Raw genomic sequence first — 20,842 nt, forward strand, 5'->3', positions numbered from 1 at the left:
ACATCTTTACACTGTAACTCGGTATGTCTAACTGGATGATTAAGTCATCACCAGATGCATGAGACCAGAATCCCCACCCAGATCTACTCCTTGCCCCATCAACATGCACCTACTGCATGGGTTTTCATGAGTGGGGTCTCCTAGCACCATACTTTCCTTTCATACTACAAAATGAAAGTTAGTAGGCCATTTTTCCCTCCAGGTTAAATACCATGCAAAATCATGAAAATACCACATTATGACCTCCTAGATGGAGCTATCATGGTAAATATTTCCTATGGTCATTGGTTCCATCTATATTGTGGTATCCTCCACCTTATCGCATGGTAAAAATCTAGTGATTCTTATAAAGGCACTTCTTAAATATGGGTGAGGTTTGTGTTTTGGCACGAACATGGCTTAGTGGGAAAGCCCTGGGGTTTGTAAAGCACAAAGTAGTGGCTGAAAATTTTGAAGATTGACTGCATGAAATAAGAAATGGCCATTTCCCTGGGGGGAAAAAAAGAAGCCAATAATTTGAAGTACAGTCTAGCTTGGCCTTAAAAAAAAAGTGTGCTCACAGTAGCCACATTGTCAACATATGTTTGAAGTTGGTAGGAACAGTCCTTTAGCTTCTGTGGGGGGGAATGTAGGTTTGCATTGCACTTAATGTCTTTCTCCCCCCCCCCCCCCATATGGCAGTGTCTGGCTTCCCATGCCTTTTGTGTAATCATTTCTTAGCTCTGCAAATTGACCACCAAAATTCTCCCCATAGACCTCAATAGGTTTCTTTCCAAATTTGGCATACAATTTGTAGATTGACGTGTTTAAAGTTGTCCTAAAGCTGATCATAGATGTGTTGTATGGGGGTTTTTGTTTTTCTTTCAGCCAGCAGGCTCAATGGTAAAACTAACAGATACACTCCAATCGCATTTGTGAAGTAGATGGAGGGATTCCCCACTCAGGACACTGTATTTAGACAGCAGGATCCACTGCCAACAGAATACACTGATCAGAAATTTGTCATCAAACTATCAACTTCTGTTAGAGGAAAGCCACACCCTTATTGAAATCCTGCTGAACACCCACTTCCACCTAGCAGCACTAGAGTCATTGGTTCAAATCCAAACCACAGCACTACCTGCCTGAAGTCTGCATGTTCTCAATGTTGGTAGTTTAATTGGCCCTACTAGGTGTAGGTATCAATGTTGAGGACCTTAGAATGTAAGCTCCTTGTGGGTTAGGGTCTGATGTGAATGTACAATATATCTATAATGTAAAAGTTGCATAAATTGACAGTGCTATATGCATACCCTTCATAATCTATAGCCAGCTTAGCTGAGGAAGGATGTTCATCTTCACTGCTCTAAAAGAATCCCTTACACAGTTTAAAATTGAACAGATTATCCAACTACACTGTAGCTATATGTATTCATCAGAGACCTTAGATTAAACTGGTTTTCCTGATAATACAGTCACTTTTGATTGATTTGTGATTCAGGGACCTTTTTGTTTCCAACTACTTTCCCCCTTTATAAAGTCTCCTTGCTGCTCTTATGAAATACATGCTAATGATACCGCTTACCAGGAAGAAAGATCAAACAAAGGGAGGATTAAACAGTTTGTACAGTTTAAGATAAAACTGCTAGGCAACTTTGTGAAGGCTCTTTACAAGGTGGAGGAGGTACTTACTCCCTCCCTCATAGCAACCAATTCTACTGAAATACAAGACCTCAAACATTGAGCAATGTAGACATCCACTATACATAACATGTATCCACACACTACTGGTTTTGTATCTTACAAAAGAACATTTTAGATAATCAATATCATCTGAAGGTTCTAGCAAGAAATCATGCTCTTCAAACAACCACTGACTATGATCTGCTAATGGACATTTGAACACCATGGGCACCCGGAGGAAGAAAGTCAGCTTTAATGAGAAGCCTGTGTTTTGTAAGTACAATTTACAATGAATGGAACATTATCATTGTTTGTTCTCAAAATAAAATTGAACAAGGTACCTTTTTAATGGCAGCAATGCAATAGGATATTATTTGGACAATGTGCCCTTGTAATCAAGAATGACTGCAAGAAATGGTCTTCCTTTATTTTTTCAGCTTGTGTACATCTTCATAAATATCTACATAGCCTGTCCCTTTCCTGGTCAAACAAATTCCATAGACTCTTTCTGCAGGTCTGTTCATGCACATAAAAAGCTGGCCATACACTATGAAAAATGGTTTGTCAGAGTATTCAACCTTACCTTCATTAAGTTAACTAACTTGAAGGCCCCTACAGATTTTTGCAGATCTGCTACTTGAATAGAATCCCAGATGTATTAAACAGGTTTCTTTTGTTCCTAGAACATATGCATTGCAATATGTACCATTTTTTCCCTAAACAAAATCCCCATTCACAGTTACAGCAAGTTCATCTGTGATGGGCATTACCAGAGAAATCTATAACAAATTATAAGCAGTGACTACTAAATATATATAACATTTCTAAACTAGATACCCCAATTTGAACAGTAATTCATAAACAAACTACATATAACATCAATATTACTGCATAACTAAAGGCAAAACTTTTTTAAGTTTTGGATAGAGTGGAGTGGGATTAGAATACCTGTCAGTTTTTATTGCTGTCTGTGTCCTCATTAAGAAGATTCATCTCTATTTATACTGTTTACCGTTATCATTGAAAGTAAAGAAAATCCCAAATTTTGGGTTGTCCCCAGAAAAGTAATAGCAGGGAAATCTTCCATTAAGGACACTAGTTCTGGTGACCTAGGGGGTCCCCAAGGAATTCCCTTAATTTGCAGAGATTTCCTGTTTTGGCTATGGGTCAGGAAGTAATGGTAAATCTTCCCAATGGGGCACAGATGGCAAAAAAAAAAAAAAAAATCTGACAGGTTATAACCCTCCCTTTCTCTATCCAAAGTGAAAAAGCTTTGGCTATAGTTCTATTTTAACAAAAACAAAGAAAATACACAATTGAAATCTATTACAAATATAGAGTATCATTTTTTTTTAATATGAAAATTACTATAAAAAATTATATTCATAATTCTAAAACTGTAATGCATAATTTATATCCAACTCTACTTCAAGCCCCCATTGTGTATAACTCTTCTTGCGTTTTTGGATCCAAGATTTGGATGTCACATTGTTTTTTTACATTTTATATATTTGTGGGTGATTTGTTGCACCTTAACCCCTTTATGCCCTAGTAACGTGTGGCGGCACTACACCTAAAACACTCAGGTGTGAACTGGGCCTTAGAATTTTGTTTGTTTGAGAAAAGGTTTACATTTTGCATCTTCGAATTTTCTTGGCACTATGATCTAAAATGATAGTAGACTTGACCCCATTAATCATTTGAAAATTTAAAGACTGTTTCAAAAATGTAAAAAGAAATTCCACTGATGTATGGTCCACTTAAAGTGAACCTTCACCCAAATCCGGCAGTTCTGCTTGGCTGCCTCCTTCTCCCCCCCCCCATTTGATGTTTTAGCACTTTAAATTTTTTTGGGGGGAAGCAGGTACCTGGTTTTGACAGGTACCCGCTTCCACTTCTGGTCAGATAATCACGGCAATCCGACCGAATGCTCCCATTTCCCCAACCCCCCCCATTTCCTTCGCAACCTTATGGGACATGTCTCGGGTCCTAGAAAGCTGCAAGACCATTGGCAAAGTTCGTTAGCTTGTGGCCTCACAGCCGGCTTCATGCCTGTCACAGTTGGCTTCCCACACTAAAGACTCTGGCACCCCGCAGAGCTGGCCCAGGTGAGGACCCACAGATGAGTGTCCTATTATTAAAGGTCAGCAGCTACGGTATTTGTACCTGCTAACTTTTATTATTTGCTGCTAGGGTGAAGAACTGCTTTAAGTTGGGTAATTGTGGACTAAGTCAGTCTTCCATGTCAAATGACATTGAAATCCCGCTTGGTGGCCTTAAAGAGGAGCTTCAGGATATATGGCAAATATAGAAAAGACAACAGAACATGTAAAGTAATAATTACACTTCATGTTGTTCTTTCCGTGTCATGACTGTGAAAAGAGTGCAGCAGTACCCTTAATGTGTATCAAAACCAAATATAGAAAATGTAATATATTTCCTATTACATTGGATCAGCAGTTCTCTGAATGGTGAGGATCCAAACATCAAACCCTTACTCTCCTAGATTGTAAGCTCGAAAGAGCAGGGCCCTCGATCCCCTCATGTTTTGCATTGTATTGGTATTGTTCTGTCACATGTTCTGTCCCCCTCTGTAATGTACAGCGCTGAGCGAACTATTGGCGCTTTATAAATACTGTATAATAATAATAATACTTTACACAGATACCTGCAGGGTGTATGTTCTGTACAATCCTCCCTGGAGGAGGTCTTGTATGACAAGTAGGGGTTGTGTTCTACAGGTTGCAGCTACTAATTACTCAGAAATGAAGCCTGTAATTATCTAGCAGCAAGAGAAAACAGGGAAGGGTAAAATTAGTAGTCATAAAAAAAACAATTATGTCTACAGGACAAAACATTGCACAAAAATAATGCTAGGGACAGTATGTATGTGTCTCCATGGTAAATGATTACCACAAAAGGTGTGCTTGTTTTTGAGTATGGCATAGTATACATGACTCTATGGTAAATCACTAAGATTAAGGTGTGCCCGTTTCTTGAATATGGAATTCAGAATAACAGCATTAAAGTAAACCTTTCACAGACCTGGGAAATTCAAACAGAACGTCATTCAAAACAAAATGCTAACAGTAAGGAAAAAGAGAACGTCAATAAAGTAGACACGAAATATAGACAGAAATATAAATATATACATATACACACACACACACAGTTGTGTTCAAAATAATAGTAGTCAGACATCACTAACCTGATCAATCACTGTTTTAGGTAGAAATGATATTTCTACATGGCAAATAATTTACTAGCAGGTGTAGTAGAGTAATAGAAATCCAACAGACCCAACAGTCATGACATGCATGCTGCTGATTCTGTGTAATTGAATCACTAATTGAAAGGGGCATGTTCAAAATAATAGCAGGGTGGAGTACTATTAGTGAGGTCATTCATTCTTTGAAAAACAGGTGGCAATTATTGCCCTTATTTAAGGAAGGAAGGCAGCAAATGTTGTACATGCTGGTTACAGTGCATTTCTCTCTGAAATTCTGAGGAAAATGGGTCGTTCCAGACATTGTTCAGAAGAACAGCGTACCTTGATTAAAAAGTTGATTGGAGAGGGGAAAACATATAAAAAAGTGTAGAAAATGATAGGCTGCTCAGCTAAAATGATCGCAAATGCTTTAAAATGGCAACAAAAAAACAAACGTGGAAGAAAGCGAAAAACTACCATTCAAATGGATAGAAGAATAGCCAAAATGGCAAGGACTCAGCCAACAATCAGTTCCAGGAAGGTCAAAGAAGGTGTAAAGTTACTTGTGAGTACTGTTACAATTAGAAGACGCCTATGTGAAGCCAAGCTATCTGCAAGAAGCCCCCGCAAAGTCCCACTGTTGAAAAAAAGACATGCTGAAGAGGTTACAATTTGCCAAAGAGCACATTGACTGGCCTAAAGAGAAATGGTGCAACATTTTATTGACTGATGAAAGTAAGATTGTTCTTTTTTGGGTCTAGTGGCCGGAGACAGTTTGTCAGACGACCCCCAAACACTGAATTCAAGCCACAGTACACTGTGAAGACAGTGAAGCATGGTTGCACAAGCATCATGATATGGGGATGTTTCTCATACTACGGTGTTGGGCCTATTTATCGCATACCAGGGATCATGGATCAGTTTGAATACATCAGAATACTTGAAGAGGTCATGCTGCCTTATGCTGAAGAGGAAATGCCCTTGAAATGGGTGTTCCAACAAGACAACGACCCCAAACACACCAGTAAATGTGCAACATCTTGGTTCCAGACCAACAAGATTGACGTTATGGAGTGGCCAGCCCAATCCCCGGACTTAATCCAATAGAAAACTTGTGGGGTGACATCAAAAATGCAGTTTCTGAGGCAAAACCAAGAAATAGAGAAGAACTGTGGAATGTAGTCCAATCATCCTGGGCTGGAATACCTGTTCACAGGTGCCAGAAGTTGGTTGACTCCATGCAACACAGATGTACAGCAGTTCTCAGAAACAGTGCTTATACAACTAAATATTCATTAAGTGATTCAAAGGAAAGCAAAATCTTCAAACATTTTTCAGTTTATATAGTGAATGTTTGAGTTTGTAAAGAAAAATACAAACACTGCTATTTTTTGAACAGTCTAATATTCACTTTTCTTAAATTTTTTTTTTAGAGGAACAACACAAATTTGATATATTTTTCACTTTTTTCAACACACTGCTATTATTTTGAACACAACTATATATATATATATATATATATACACATATATAAAATTATTTTTTAAAATCACAGGTATTTCTATAGCGCCATCAATTTACGCAGCGCTTTACATATATTTGTACATTCACATCACTTTCTGCCCTCATGGAACTTACAACCTAAGGTCCCTAACTCACATTCATACATAATTATATTAGGACCAATATGCAAATCTTAACTTATTTGTAAGAGCCATTCACACCACTGTGCTGCAGTAACCATTCATTCTAAATGGTACCCCGACCACCTTTACAATACACTTCTATTACAGTGCACTGAAAAGTGCAATAATGCGCCACCAAATTTTATAAAGTGCTTGCAAAAAAAGTTATCTTTAGATATTTTGATCATTTTTATACACGCTTTCCTCCTAAATAATATGAATCATCATCCATAGATATTACACTGAGAAGTCATCTTAAAGAAAACTGCAAAATCCATCAGTATTAACGGTTGTAATATCCATTACTAACATTTATCACGTGGCATGTTATGACCATTTAGTCACTGGTCACACTGCTGCGATTTAAAATTGTGCGATTTGTGTGTGATTTCAGGTGCGATGTCTGAAGGCTTTATTGCTACTTGTGAAGATTTTCAACGATTTCTTGCAATTTGCAGTGCGATTTCCATTATATTCTATGTATGTGAAATCGCAATAAAACTGCAGAAAAAGTCGAAGTGTCTCCTGAACTTTGGTGGCATGTTGTTTACATTCATCAGCCAGAGAAGGTGATACGCTGGATGGGATTTCTCAATCCTTTGAAGCGCTGCCTGACCTGTTTATACGGGGGTCATTGTGGTTTATTAAAAAGCTGTTGTTTGTGTTCTGGACCGAGTGCATTTTTATCACTGGCCAGAGTTTTTCAATACCATGAACTCTTGGTGGTGTTTTCTTTGCTTTGATCAAGATTCTTTGCACTTTCTTTTGCTTTCCATCATTATTTATGGACTTTCCTTCTGAAAGTCTTTATAACAGTCTTTATAACAGGTTTGGTTTTTTTTCACTTGTTTGATCCTTATCCCATATTAGTATATATATTATTAATAGTAATATTCACAATATTAATGTTAATTTTGTTTTTTGAGTTTATGTATCCTAACTCTTGGTGCTGACAGATTCTATTTTACCTAAGTGCAGTGTTTTTCTTTTTTGTGAGAAATTACTCACTTTTTGGCAAAGTTAGGGTAGCGCTTACCCCTGAAGAAGCCGTTGTTTCTCAGGTCCCCTGTTCCTATGCTCAAGGCTCTGCAAATAGATCTAGCAGGCCAATGCAACAACTAAACTAAGCAACTTATTCACTCCCTGGTTATATCTCGCCTCGACTATTGTAACTCCCTCCTCATTGGCTTAGCTCATCGCAGGCCATCCCCTCTTCAGTCTATCATGAATGCTGCTGCCAGACTCATCCACTTTACATCCACCCCTCTCTGCCAATCCCTCCACTGGCTTCCCATTGCCCAATGGAAAAAATTCAAAACATTAACAATAACATATAAAGCCATTTATAACTCTGCCCCAAATTGCATCACCAATCTTGTCTCCAATTATCACCCAAACCGTCCTCTCCGCTCCTCGTAGGACCTCCTGCTTTCTATCTCCCTTGTCACCTCCTCCCATGCTCGTCTCCAGGACTTCTCCAGAGCTTTACCCATCCTCTGGAACTCTCTACCCCAATTTATCAGACTATCGCCTATTCTGCTCACTTTTAGGCGATCTCTGAAAACCTATCTCTTCAGGGAGGATTATCCTGCCCTCAGCTAATAATGGAATCTTCTACTCCTCCTACCAGTCCATCCCCCTCAGTTACTACTATTTGTACTAGCCCCTCCCTCCTAGATTGTAAGTGCCAAGGAGCAGGGCCCTCCTAACCCTCTTGTATTGAACTGTATTGTTGCTGTATTGTCTCCTGTTATATTGTAAAGCGCTGAGGAAATTGTTGGCGCTATATAAATCTTGTATAATAATAATAAACAGGTATTGGTCCTCCCAGGTGCGGGAGCAGTGTGACCGTATGCAAACGGAGGTGTGTCAGAGTCACAGGATCTAAGGAGCCACTTGGTCTTCACCAAAGCCACTGGAGGTGTGGATGTTGCGCTGCGAGGTATACCCCAGGTTGCAGCTCTCTAACACACCCAAGTGGGTACAGTGCAACCAAATAGCATGCTGAAAGGACACATGGTACACAGAAGAGAGTGGGGGAAGCTGAGCAACAGTACAGAGAGAGACTCAGCAAGCTGGAAAGGGCTGCAGGGCAAAAAAACAACAAGAAACAATGCTGAGAAAGACACACAGCAACAAGAAATGAAGGTATCCACACACAGAAAACACTGAGAACAAAGACAGGATCAAACAACACACAGAATATAGGAATACTCAAGCACTGGCGAACACCACAGGAACCAGAGGGGTTCGACTTCAATGTGAGGACACCTTGCTCAAACACGAACACACAGATGTAGAGGCTCAATAATACCTAGGTTCAGGGTGGATAGGCAGGAACCCGAGCATCTCAGACAGGAGACAAAACCCGGAGCCGGGTCGATGTGCACATAAGCGTGACACAAATTAGTTAATCAGTAGGCAGCAACCCCTCCTAAACTCTATACTAGAGTGACACCACCATAACAGCTCAGCAGTCTGCAATATACCCTCTCTCTTCTGTTGGCCATCCTCCACCCCTCTTCTTCTTTAGGCTGGGAAAAGTAACAGGAAACCATCTATCCTCTGAGGCCCAGTGCCTTGCAGGATCTGTAGTTATCTACTCCCATCATACCATGCCAGCTACTCTCAGTTTTGTAATAGCAGCATCTCCTTGTAGCTGTACCTGTGTATAATCTCTGTCACTGATCAGACACAAAGTCCTGTCCTCAAACATGAACAATGGCATCAGCGTTATAAAACTGACATCCAGGTCCAAGTAGCTGCTCCTCTTCTGCCAGCACTGCAGACCAGGGCTACGCTACACTGCCCAAGTTCTATAGTGAGGAACAGAAGTATTTGAACACCCTGCGATTTTGCAAGTTCTCCCACTTAGAAATCATGGAGGGGTCTGAGGTTCACATTGTAGGTGCATTCCCACTCTGAGAGACAGATTTTTTTAAAAAATTCAGGAAATCACATTGTATGATTTTTAAAGAATTTATTTGTCTTGCACTGCTGAACATAAGTATTTGAACACCTAAGAAACATCAAGAATTCTGGCTCTCAAAGATCTGTTACTGTTCCTTTAAAAAGCCTACCTCTACTCCACTCATTAATCTAACTTAGTAGCACCTGTCTGAGCTCTTTAAAGACACCTGTCCACCCCACAGTCAGTCAGGCGCCAACTACTACCATGGGCAAGACCAAAGAGCTGTCAAAAGACACAAGAGACAAAATTGTGGACCTCCACAATGCTGGAGAGGGCTACGGCGCAATTGCCATGCAGCTTGGTGAAAATAGATCAACTGTTGGAGCAATTGTTAGAAAATGGAAGAGGCTAAAGACGACTGTCAGCCTCCCTCGGACTGGGGCTCCACGCAAGATCTCACCTCGTGGGGTATCACTGATGATAAGAAAGGTGTGGAATCAGCCCAGAACTACAAGGGAGGCGCTGGTCAATGACATGAAGAGAGCTGGGACCACAGTTTCAAAGGTCACTGTCGGTAGAACACTACGCCGTCATGGTTTCAAATTATGCATTGCACGGAAGGTTCCCATGCTCAAGTCATCACATGTCCAGGCCTGTCTGAAGTTTGCCAATGACCATCTAGATGATCCAGAGGAGGCATGGGAGAAAGTCATGTGGTCAGATGAGACCAAAGTAGAACTTTTTGGTCTAAACTTTACTCGCCATGTTTGAAGGAAAAGAAGGATGAGTTGCATCCCAAGAAAACCATCCCTACTGTGAAGCATGAGGGTGGTAACATCATGCTTTGGGGGTGCTTTTCTGCGAAGGGGACAGGACGACTGCACTGTATTGAGAGGATGAATGGGGCCATTTATTGTGAGATTTTGAGCAACAACCTCCTTCCCTCAGTCAGAGCATTGAAGATGGGTCGTGGCTGGGTCTTCCAACATGACAACGACCCGAAGCACACAGCCAGGATAACCAAGGAGTGGCTCCGTAAGAAGCACTCCAGACCCAATTCCAATAGAACATCTTTGGAGGGATCTGAAACTCTGTTTCTCAGCAACAGCCTCGAAACCTGACAGATCTAGAGGAGATCTGTGTGGAGGAGTGGGCCAAAATCCCTGTTGCAGTGTGTGCAAACCTGGTCAAGAACTACAGGAAACGTTTGACCTCTAAAATTGCAAACAAAGGCTTCTGTACCAAATATTAATACTGATTTTCTCAGGTGTTCAAATACTTATGTTCAGCAGTGCAAGACAAATAAATTCTTTAAAAATCATACAATGTGATTTCCTGAATTCTTTTTTAATTCGGTCTCTCAGAGTGGGAATGCAACTACAATGTGAATTTCAGACCACTCCATGATTTCTAAGTGGGAGAACTTGCAAAATCACAGGGTGTTCAAATACTTCTGTTCCTCACTGTATATAGAATATTTCAGTATACAGTGGGTACAGAAAAGAATCACCCCCTTTAAAATAATCACATTTTGTTGCTTTGTAGCCTGAAGTGAAGACAGACATAGTTTTAGTTTTATCCAGCTGTATTTACTCTGACCAGTTTCCTCCTGGCACCTTCACCCAGTTTGGAGCGACGTCCTGATCCAGGGAGGGTCTGTGTTGTACCAAATACCTTCCAATTCTTAGGCTGGCCATACACTATACAATTTTCTGTCCAATTTCCTTTAGATTTACCTTCAACTATGTAGTGCAGGGGTCTGCCTAATTGGATACTAATGAAAGTGGGTTTTTTTAGGTTTGATCTAATATTATATGGTTTTTGGTAAATCTAAAGCAAAATTCTCAAGAAAATTGTATAATGTATGGCCAGCCTTAATAATAGACTTCACTGTGTTTCTAGGCATTGATCAAGCCTTTGACTTTTTTTGTAATCAAATGGTTTTGTGTGCCATTGAGAAAATGATTAGCTACACCTGATTGAGTTTCCAAGTCATTTTTAGGAGGGGTGATCCTTTTTATAACTCGGTGATTCTTTTTGTTAATTTTGTTTCTGACATATTGGTGTTATATCTTTCACTTGGATGTAATAAGTTGCACTGAGTAAATACAGCTGGATAAAACAAAAACTGTCTCTGTCTTCATTTCTGGCTGCAAAGCAACAATTGTGATTATTTCAAAGGGGGATTCTTTCTTATACCCACAGTATTTATTGTTTAACTTCATGTTTTGACCATTTCCTTTTATGCCCGAAAGCTAATTGAATTCAATTAGGTAAATATCAGAATGATTACATTCTTATTGACCACCAGCACTGACATAAGAGTGTACTTTAACCACTTCAAGTCCAGACACTTTCACCCCCTTCCAGTCCAGGCCAATTTTCAGCTTTCAGTGCTATCACACTTTGAATGACAATTGACGGTCATACAACACTGTACCCATATGAATCTTGTAGCATTTTTGGAGACAGATAAAACTTTATTTTGGTGGTATTCATTCACCACTGGGATTTTTTTTTTTTTTGCTATATAAATGAAAAAGTCCAAACATTTTAAAAAAACATTTTGCAAATATATAATCTTTCATAAAACTTGGCCAAAATGTATTCGGCTATCTTTTTAGTTTAAAAAAAAATAACCAAAATTAGTTTATAACCAAAAATTATAATTTTTAAAAACTTTTTTACATATTTATTTTATTTTTTTATATTATGATTTGTTTTTTGTTAACATACTGTCACCCTAGCAGTACAGTGTCACCATAGTGACACTACTACTTGTGGGGAGTGATGAAGATTTTTTTTTTTACACTGATTGCTTTTACACCCATAAAGGCTGTAAAAGCAATCATTTCTCTTTTTCTCTGGCTGCATTCTTGCACTCATTGAGAAATTAAGCAGGCTACTGTGTTTACATCTCTATATAAACCTGCACTTTTTTTATGTTATACTGCTGCACAGTCTACTAGCCCTACTTACTGTATTTTGTGTATGTATATTGAATTTTAGTGGGTTCAGCTGGAAAGAAAGACATCCACAGTGGCATTCTCCAGCATTACCACAAACTCATCGCGAAGCACCTTTCTCTCACCTCTCCTGTCTATAGGAGGCTTAAGGAAAATGGGATCTTGACAACCGATCAGATAGGTTTATTGGAGGTGAGGACATTCAACCATTACATACAAGGCACATTAAAATGTTTGTCTCATGTTTTTGTCACGATTCATACCACTGTTTGTCCTTTCACATATTAGTTCAGCCTTTCTCAACCTTTCTTTTTTACCCCAGAGGAACCCTCAAAATGATTTTCAGGTCTTGGAGAACCCCCGCTAAAACCAAACGCTTGGTGGCCAGTTGGAAGCATGCCCCTTTTACATTGGTGGCCAGTGGGAAGCTTGCCCCTTTTACACTGGTGGCCAGTGGGATGAATGCTTTTAGATTGGTAGTCAGAATGCCACCCTTATGGACAGCTAGAAAGATCATTGATGTCATTTAACTGGCTCTGACAAGTGGCAATGGTTCCAGAACTACGCAGGCATCATAAAATTGAAGGTAAATAATCCACAGCTCAAGGAACCCCTAGTAACCTCTAGAGCAGTGGTTCTCAACCTTCCTAAGGCCATGACCCTTTAATACAGTTCCTCATGTTGTGGTGACCCCCAACCATAAAATTATTTACCCAGTAATTATAATTCATGAGTGTTGTTTTACCTCCAATACTGCTGCTTTCAACACAGTAGCTGCTTTTAACAGAGTAGCTGCTTTCAACACAGCAGCTGCTTTCTACACAGTAGCTGCTCTTTACACATTGGAAATATGTGTTTTCTGATGGTCTTAGGGGACCCCTGTGAAAGGGTCGTTCGACCCCCAGGTTGCGAACCACTGCTCTAGAGGAACCTGGTAAGCAATGGCCATTAGATGACAGAATCCAATTAGGTCCAGGCAATATGTATTATATATTACAATAAGGCATGACTACAGGGGATCAGAAGGTACGGACAGGGACAAAAGTTACAAATGCCCTCAGGTTTTTGTAGTATGGGGGTTCATACATAATTGCTATTACACGTTTAATCAACCATAATACACTCTATGAAGAACAGAGCTCTTGTTTTGTCTATAGTTTTTCTTCTTCAGTTAAAAGCACACTCCCTCACTTGATGAAAAAAGTATGATCCAATCAGGTCATAAAATATTGTTAACCTCAATGTACAGTAAGGTCTGGGATACTTACTTTCCCCTGTATAATGGTGATATCTGGCTTCAGGAGCACTTTAGTTGGAATCAGTTGTATAAGTCCATCTACATTTCTTAAAAGTAAATTTAATTTCATTCTCAGCAATGTTACATGAACTTTAAATAAAATGTTTTTAAAAATGCAGCTAGAAGATGTTCCAGAGCAGAAGATTTCCAAACTAATTGATATACTGAAAAGAGCAGACTACCATGTTTTCACAACATTTTGTGCTATACTGCATGAGACTGATCACCGTCACCTAGCCCAGATCCTTCAAAAGGCAGTAAGCAACAAAACCCATGAGTTACCTGAAGGTGAGATTTTTGCATTCTGCATAGAATGTGTGTCATTACTGGTTCTCTCCAGCAAAAATGTGGTTTTAAAAGCAGTAGATTACATAAAATGTATTTAAAATGTATTTATAGCCACAACCTTTAGTTTTGAATAGATTATACAGTAGGGAATGATTATCTGATGGTTTAACCTGAACAGGGGTGAGAAGAAATCTTCCAATGGGTTTGATGACAACTCTTTAAGAGGGGCTTTCCTTTCACTTTTGAGAAATTTCCTCTCACTTCCCGTTGTGTTCCTCTGCTATATTTCTTGGAATGTATTAAGAACGTTATATAGCAAGATTGCTGTCAGAAAATGTAAAAGTAGGGACTCATGGTGGTAACATTATGCGAACTAACACGTCAGCAGATATCTGATACACTTAAGTGCACTGAACGGAGTCTTTGGTTTTAATCATAATTATCTTTGGTTATAAACCATCACATATACCCAGGGAAGTGAATGGTCTCAGGTGATACACCGAGATTAAACAATTCCTCCTATATAAGTTGTACCTGTTTATTAGCTGTCTTCTCTTACCTATAGCCAAAGTCCAAAATTTATAAAGCTTGTAAGAGTTCAGAAAGAAGAGGGTGGAGAGCTGAAATTACCCACTGCAGAGCTCACTGAGCAAAGTTCTGGGAGCTGATAGGAGGGAAGACACACACCCCCTCCACACAGTTCACAGGAACAGATCTGAGGCTGTCAATCTGCTGGCGGTCCCTCCTCTGTCACCATTTTTCTTTTGGTGTCAGGAAAACTTGCCAGAAGTGATTCATGCTGATAGCAGAGGAACAAAGCAGCAGACAGAAATGCTGTTTAGAGCTCTTAATTGGGACAAGTACACACTATGGTGGGATATGCTTCATATTTCATATCTGAGGTTTACAACCACTATAGTGCAATTAGTGTAAGTATGGCAAGAACAGTGTAGATAGCAACAAGGGTTACAGCAGCAACAAGTGAACATGCAGCTGGTGTTTGAGCATTTTAGTAGCAGACACCTCAGAGGAAGGCATGCTATAATAGCCGCAGTGAGGGATTCATCCATCCTCACAGTGTAACATGTATGAAGGAATCTGTTAAATTTATTTTTCTGAGCCCGCTAGGCTGCACAAAGAAAATGTATATGTGTATGGCCAGCTTTATTCTGGGGGGTAGAGAATGATGAGAAGGGCAGTTTGTCCACTGTCATTAAACCTACATCTGTTGATTAAGCCCCTGATCACATCGTGTGCAACTTGGTATGCAATTTGCATGGCATGCGACTTGCAAATTGTATGCCAAGTTGCACCCTATTGTCCGCTATTAGAGTAGTCATATTGGTTTAACTTGGTCGAAGCCGCACAGATTTCTAAAGTAGTGCATACACTACTTTTGTTGAGATTTGCATAGACATCTGTGTCAGATGTCTTGCAAATCGCAATGAATTCACTGTAAGTCGCACGATTTCAAAATCGACTTTGATGTGGCCAGGGTGTAAAACAACAAACTATTGTCAATGAGGACCCGGATGAGTTGCATATTGCAGAGTACCAGTCTGGGACCTTTTATTATACACAGAGAATGTGTATGAAATGCTCTGCGGGTGGCTGTGCAATTGCAATGGCTTATGTTAATTAGACATAAAAATGGTCCTGCTTTAGTAGGTATACGAATGGTGAGGTTCTTTTAAACCTGTCTTCTATAACATTTATTATTTTGGATTTATGTACTCTCATCCAGTTATGCCCGTTCCTCAAAACAAGCAACTCCTGAACGAAGCAATATTACTACATCATGAATACAACAGAGCAATCAAGCAAGAAAATGAACAGCTCAGAAAGAAGATTAAAAGGATGAAAAACAAATACATGAGCAAGTATGTGGTGGTGGTTATTAGCTATCTTTGCCAGGGCTGTATTTATCATGGGGGGTTTCTTTACCATCACCAAAGGCACCATAAGACATTTCATTTACAAAGGATATTTTCATTTACATTTCTGTTTTAGTCTTTTTCTGGATATTGGTGTGGAAATCCAAAAGAACTGGTTGCACGTCACAATATTCATAGGAGAAAGTGTCCCAAATATGGAAAATAGCTTAAGTGGGGTCCAAGTATTTCCCACCACTTCCATATATACAATTGTACAGAGCAGCCTTTCTCAACCAGGGATCCTCCAGAGGTTGCTAGGTGTTCCTGGAGTAATGGCAGATTGCCCTTCCACCTAATGGCGCTCTCTTAGGGGCTAACAACGCCGAGATGTGAGACTAGTCAAGCCTCCTTTTCTCTCAGGTAAGTAACCACTGGCACCAATGATCTTTTTAGTTGTAAGTGAGACACTCTCTTCACTGACAACAAATGTAAAAGCACGTTCATTCAACTGGCCACCAACGTAAAGGGTAATTTTCTAATTCTCGGCTCTTTTACATTATCTTAAAGATAATGTAAATTATTGGGCACATGGAAATTCAAGACATGATAACATATAGCAATCAGTAAAGCCAGCCATAGACAGTTCAAATCTCAGCCAGTTCAGCAAGGACCGGCTGAGATTCGAACCATGTATGGGCAGACTGATTGTACCCAAGTTGGTTGATCGATCACTTTGGGTACAATAACCAGCCTTTCTGATTTTTCATGCGATTATTGCCAGCAGCTATAGCTGTTAGCAGTAAGCACTGTGTTTTTTTTCCTGGCAGGGAAACCCAATAGCCCCGCGGGAGAGATTCCCCCATGAACACTGACCCCTGTTTGCTGGAAAGAAAATCGCACCATCTATGGCCAGCCTAAGAAATCATTCAAAATTGTTGTGTTTCTATTTGTTATTTTTCCTAAATGTATACTTAGCCAGTCTGAACCACCATGACAAATGCTTATGATTGATGAATTAATTCTGCATGTTGAACCAATATTCATTTCAGCCTAATGATATCAATAATATCTTTTAAAGCTTATTTTAAAACTTGGCATGCATGAAACAAACAATATATCACACCAAAGTCTGCTTTAGGCTCCATGCACAGTAGCTTTTAAAAACACCAGTGATCTTGGCAGAAAAAAATGGTAATTTTGAGCGCTTTTTGTACTAGGGTTTAGGAGTGTTTAGCGTTTTTTTATCTGCCAGAAAAACACTCTCAAAAACACAAAACAGAGAGGTTTTTCTCTGCCTCTAAATGCGGAGCTTAAACTTTTGCCGCCCGGCCAATGGCCGATTGGCGGCCGGAAAAATCACTCAGCGTTCCGGGTGGACGCAATATGGACGCCATGCGCAGTGGCGCGATCTGTCACCGGCCGTGTACCTCGGACGATGACAGATCTGAGTACCAGCCCCCATTGCCGATGCCATGTGACCTGCTGTGACCAATCACAGCAGGTCACATGACAGTTGTATACGATGGATGGCTTCATTCATGCCATCCATTGTATACTAGTGTGCCTAGTTGTGAATGGTCACAGCGATCACATGCACAAGCTGGGCCAATCACAGCCCATCTGTGTCATGTGATTAACCGTGGCCAAATCACAGCTAAGCACAAAAAAAAACCTGAATGAATCAATGTCATTCAGGTAAATGTTTGCTTATAGCAAAGTAATTCTTTACTATAAGCAAATTGTGTAAAAAAAAAAAAAAAAATACTGATCACTTCCCCAAAGTAGTACAATGTTACTATGGTAACATTGTACTACTTTGGTCATAGTGAAATATGAAAAAAAAAGAAAAAAAAAGTAATAAAAAATTTTAAATATACAAAATTAAAAAAATATTATAGTTTTTTTTTCACCAGTCACCAGTCAGTGTTCCTGATCACCGCCATGCCAGTCAGTACTTCAGGATTGATCAATAGTGAGATATATCCCATAGTTTGTGAACTCTATAACTTTCCTACAAACTAAAAAATCCATCCTAATTTGGGTTATTTTCACCAAAGACGTGTAGCAGAATACATCTTGGCCTAAATTTATGAAGAACAATTTATTTGCAAACTTTTATAACAGAAACAAAGAAAAACGCGTTTGTTTTTTTTCTAAATTTTCGGTCTTTTTTTATTAATTTAGCAAAAAATAAAAACCCCAGTGGTGATTAAATACCACCAAAAGAAAGCTCTAGTTGTGTGAAGAAAATGTTAAAATTTTAGTTTGGGTACAATGTTGTATGACCGCGCAATTGTCATTCAAAGTGTGAGAGCGCTGAAACATGAAAAATGGCCTGGGCAGGAAGGGGGTAAAAGTGCCCGGTATGGAAACGGTTAAAGAAAACACCTCTAGACCACCTAATGTGCATGGACACATAGAATAACATTTTTTGCTTCTACAGGCAAAACGCTAAACTCCTCTAGGAGCGGCTTTTTTTTAAGCCAGTGTGCATGGAGCCTTAAAGCGTTATTAAAGGGTAGGTTCACCTCTAGGAGCATGTTACATGATACACCCAGGTCTTGTCTTCCACCACGGCACACTGAATTGTAGTTTCAATGGACCACAAGTGTGCTGATCAGCCCCCTTGTAGACCATTCACACTGCCTACAACTCTGTAACAGATACAGGAGGTATGGGCAACAGAGCTGCAGTTAGTAAGTGCCTGGAATATAACACAGCAGGCAGCTTGTACTTCTCAATAGACTACGATTACGCTGATCAGCAGGCTTGCAGTCCATTGAATCTTTCTCCAGCTTTCTAAATGAAAGCCTTTATGGAAGAACAGACAGAAAGCTGAAGGGGGAGTTTGCAGCAGCCTGGCATTGCACCTGCTATCAACTGATCTTCGGTGCAATGCTCTGCAGGCTCATGTGGAAAAAAATAATGCAATCCTGCAAATATATGTACATTTATTGGTAAACTTAGTCTTTAAAACCAAAACTATAATATATTGCAGCTTACCAGCCCTGCATTAGTTTTATATTTTTAGGTTTATTTCCTTTTTGGTTTCACCTGGTAATCTACCCAGTAACACACCTCCTATATTAGCATGCCTAGTCACTCTGGATGAAGGAGAAAATGAGATTCCTTTGGACAGCAGCATTGTCAGTCTGTGGGAAGAGTAGTTATGGATGCAATTGCAGATTTAAATACACTAACAAATTGAAGCCAAACTCCAAGATGTTATAAGCAGTTACAGAAAACTGTTTTTTTTTGTTCATTTTGGGATAAAGGTTTTACATAAATAAAAGCTGATCATTGTAGGCAACCCTGTCAGTGGTAAATTGTTTCAACCTTCTAACTGCTACAACTGCAGGACACCTTGTTCTGTTGAAAAACAGACTAAAGCTGGCCATAGATTAATCATTTATTTTTTCATTGAACCAACAGAAAAAAAACAACCCAATTCCCACATCCACCCAATTCCTCCATCCACCGTGCTATTGTGTTCTGACGGCGGGGAGCTTTCTCAGCCGTCAGAATACACCGCTCAGTGCTGCCAGCAATAGCCGGCAACACTGATTGTTTTGGAAAAACCCAACAGGCTGGTTTTACAGAAGTCATTCAGTAGATCAATTTCTGTACAGCCAGCCTGCCCATACATGGATACAATGCGCCCATTGTAGGAGGAAGAAGAGGGCAGAGAGGACCCATTATTGAACCTGGCCAAAGTCACTTGGAAATACAAAATAATGTATACTGATTTTTGTTCTTCATTGTAGGGGAGCACCAAAGGGAGACTGCAAATGGGAAGGGTGGGGGTGGCTGTGGGACCCAAGCCTGGACCATACGCTAATTCCATAATGTCTGTATAACTGTCTTGACAGCCTGAAGGAACTTGAAGAGAAAATCACTATAGCCAAATGGGAACGCGACCTTGCCATCAGAGAGAGAAATATCCTATGTAGTGAAAACGAAGCTCTGCAGAACCTAAACACTGAGCTCCAGGCCTTGGTTAGACGGCTACAAGAAACAGTCTTTAAGTCTGACCTAAAGGACAACAGGACTCTCCACTCCCAAGTAATGGACCTTGGCTTCAGCATGGATTACTTACAGGAAAAATCCAGGACATTTTACCCACATACACACTTAGGTCTTGTATACAGGTGAAACCACATACCACGGGGAAGTGTGACATCAAATTCAGTGTTGGATTTACAGAACTGAACCCAGAAGCTACATAATCCTTCAAGAACTATACATCAGCATGTTCATTGAACACAACTCTTTTATGCAGGACATATCATGCTTGTGATATTGTGAAACAGATTATTTATTTTCTAACAAATGAATGATCCCTTATTGTACACATGCCACTTGTTATCTTGCTGCTATCCCTAAAATGACTATATATGCCATTCTGTCAGGTACAAATGTACAACTCAAGGGTGTATAGAAGCCAATGGCTCCTGCTGCTATCAATCTGCCCAGGGAGTAGGGAGACAGCGGCAAGAGCCAATGCTCTCGTGCATATTGCTGGATCAGATCAGCTCAGGTAAGAATAAGGGGGGGCTGGGGGGGGGGGGGGATTCTGCAGCATAGAAGGTTTTTTTACCTTAATGCATAGAATGAATGTATTATGGTGAAAAACCTTAAGGCTTTAGAACCACTTTAAACAATATTTTTATTCTCCATAATCTATACACAGCCACTACTTAATGGCCCTGTAATCTATTTTTCATTAAATCATTTCTTACTGTGTTTTAATGTCCCTCATGTGCTCCCAAACCTCTCCTTCTCCCACTTTCTTCTATTTGTTTGGAATTAGTCCATTTTGTGAGCCATCAAGAGAGGGTGGCTACACTCCATCATACAGTGGGACCACGAAAAACAAACGTAGCCACCCTCTAACAGGAAGAAGGTATTTTTCTTTATTTAGAGCTTAGGGTCACTTTAAGCTTTACCTAGA

General features: G+C 39.8%; 1 protein-coding gene across 1 annotated transcript; it reads left to right on the plus strand.

Annotated features, from left to right (window-relative positions):
• The first annotated feature begins 1,749 nt into the window (after positions 1–1,749).
• LOC149445744 (uncharacterized) lies at positions 1,750–20,242 on the plus strand. The gene is made up of 5 exons (XM_089653446.1): positions 1,750–1,935; positions 12,476–12,624; positions 13,849–14,017; positions 15,762–15,897; positions 19,761–20,242. The coding sequence occupies exons 1-5, from the start codon at positions 1,887–1,889 to the stop codon at positions 20,041–20,043; spliced, it is 786 nt and encodes a 261-aa protein (XP_089509572.1). The 5' UTR covers positions 1,750–1,886; the 3' UTR covers positions 20,044–20,242.
• The last annotated feature ends 600 nt before the right edge of the window (positions 20,243–20,842 follow it).

This window comes from Staurois parvus, unplaced genomic scaffold (genome assembly GCF_062004578.1).
Source record: "Staurois parvus isolate SC_StPar_1 unplaced genomic scaffold, SC_StPar_1.0 ptg000714l, whole genome shotgun sequence".
Taxonomy (NCBI): Eukaryota; Metazoa; Chordata; class Amphibia; order Anura; family Ranidae; genus Staurois; species Staurois parvus.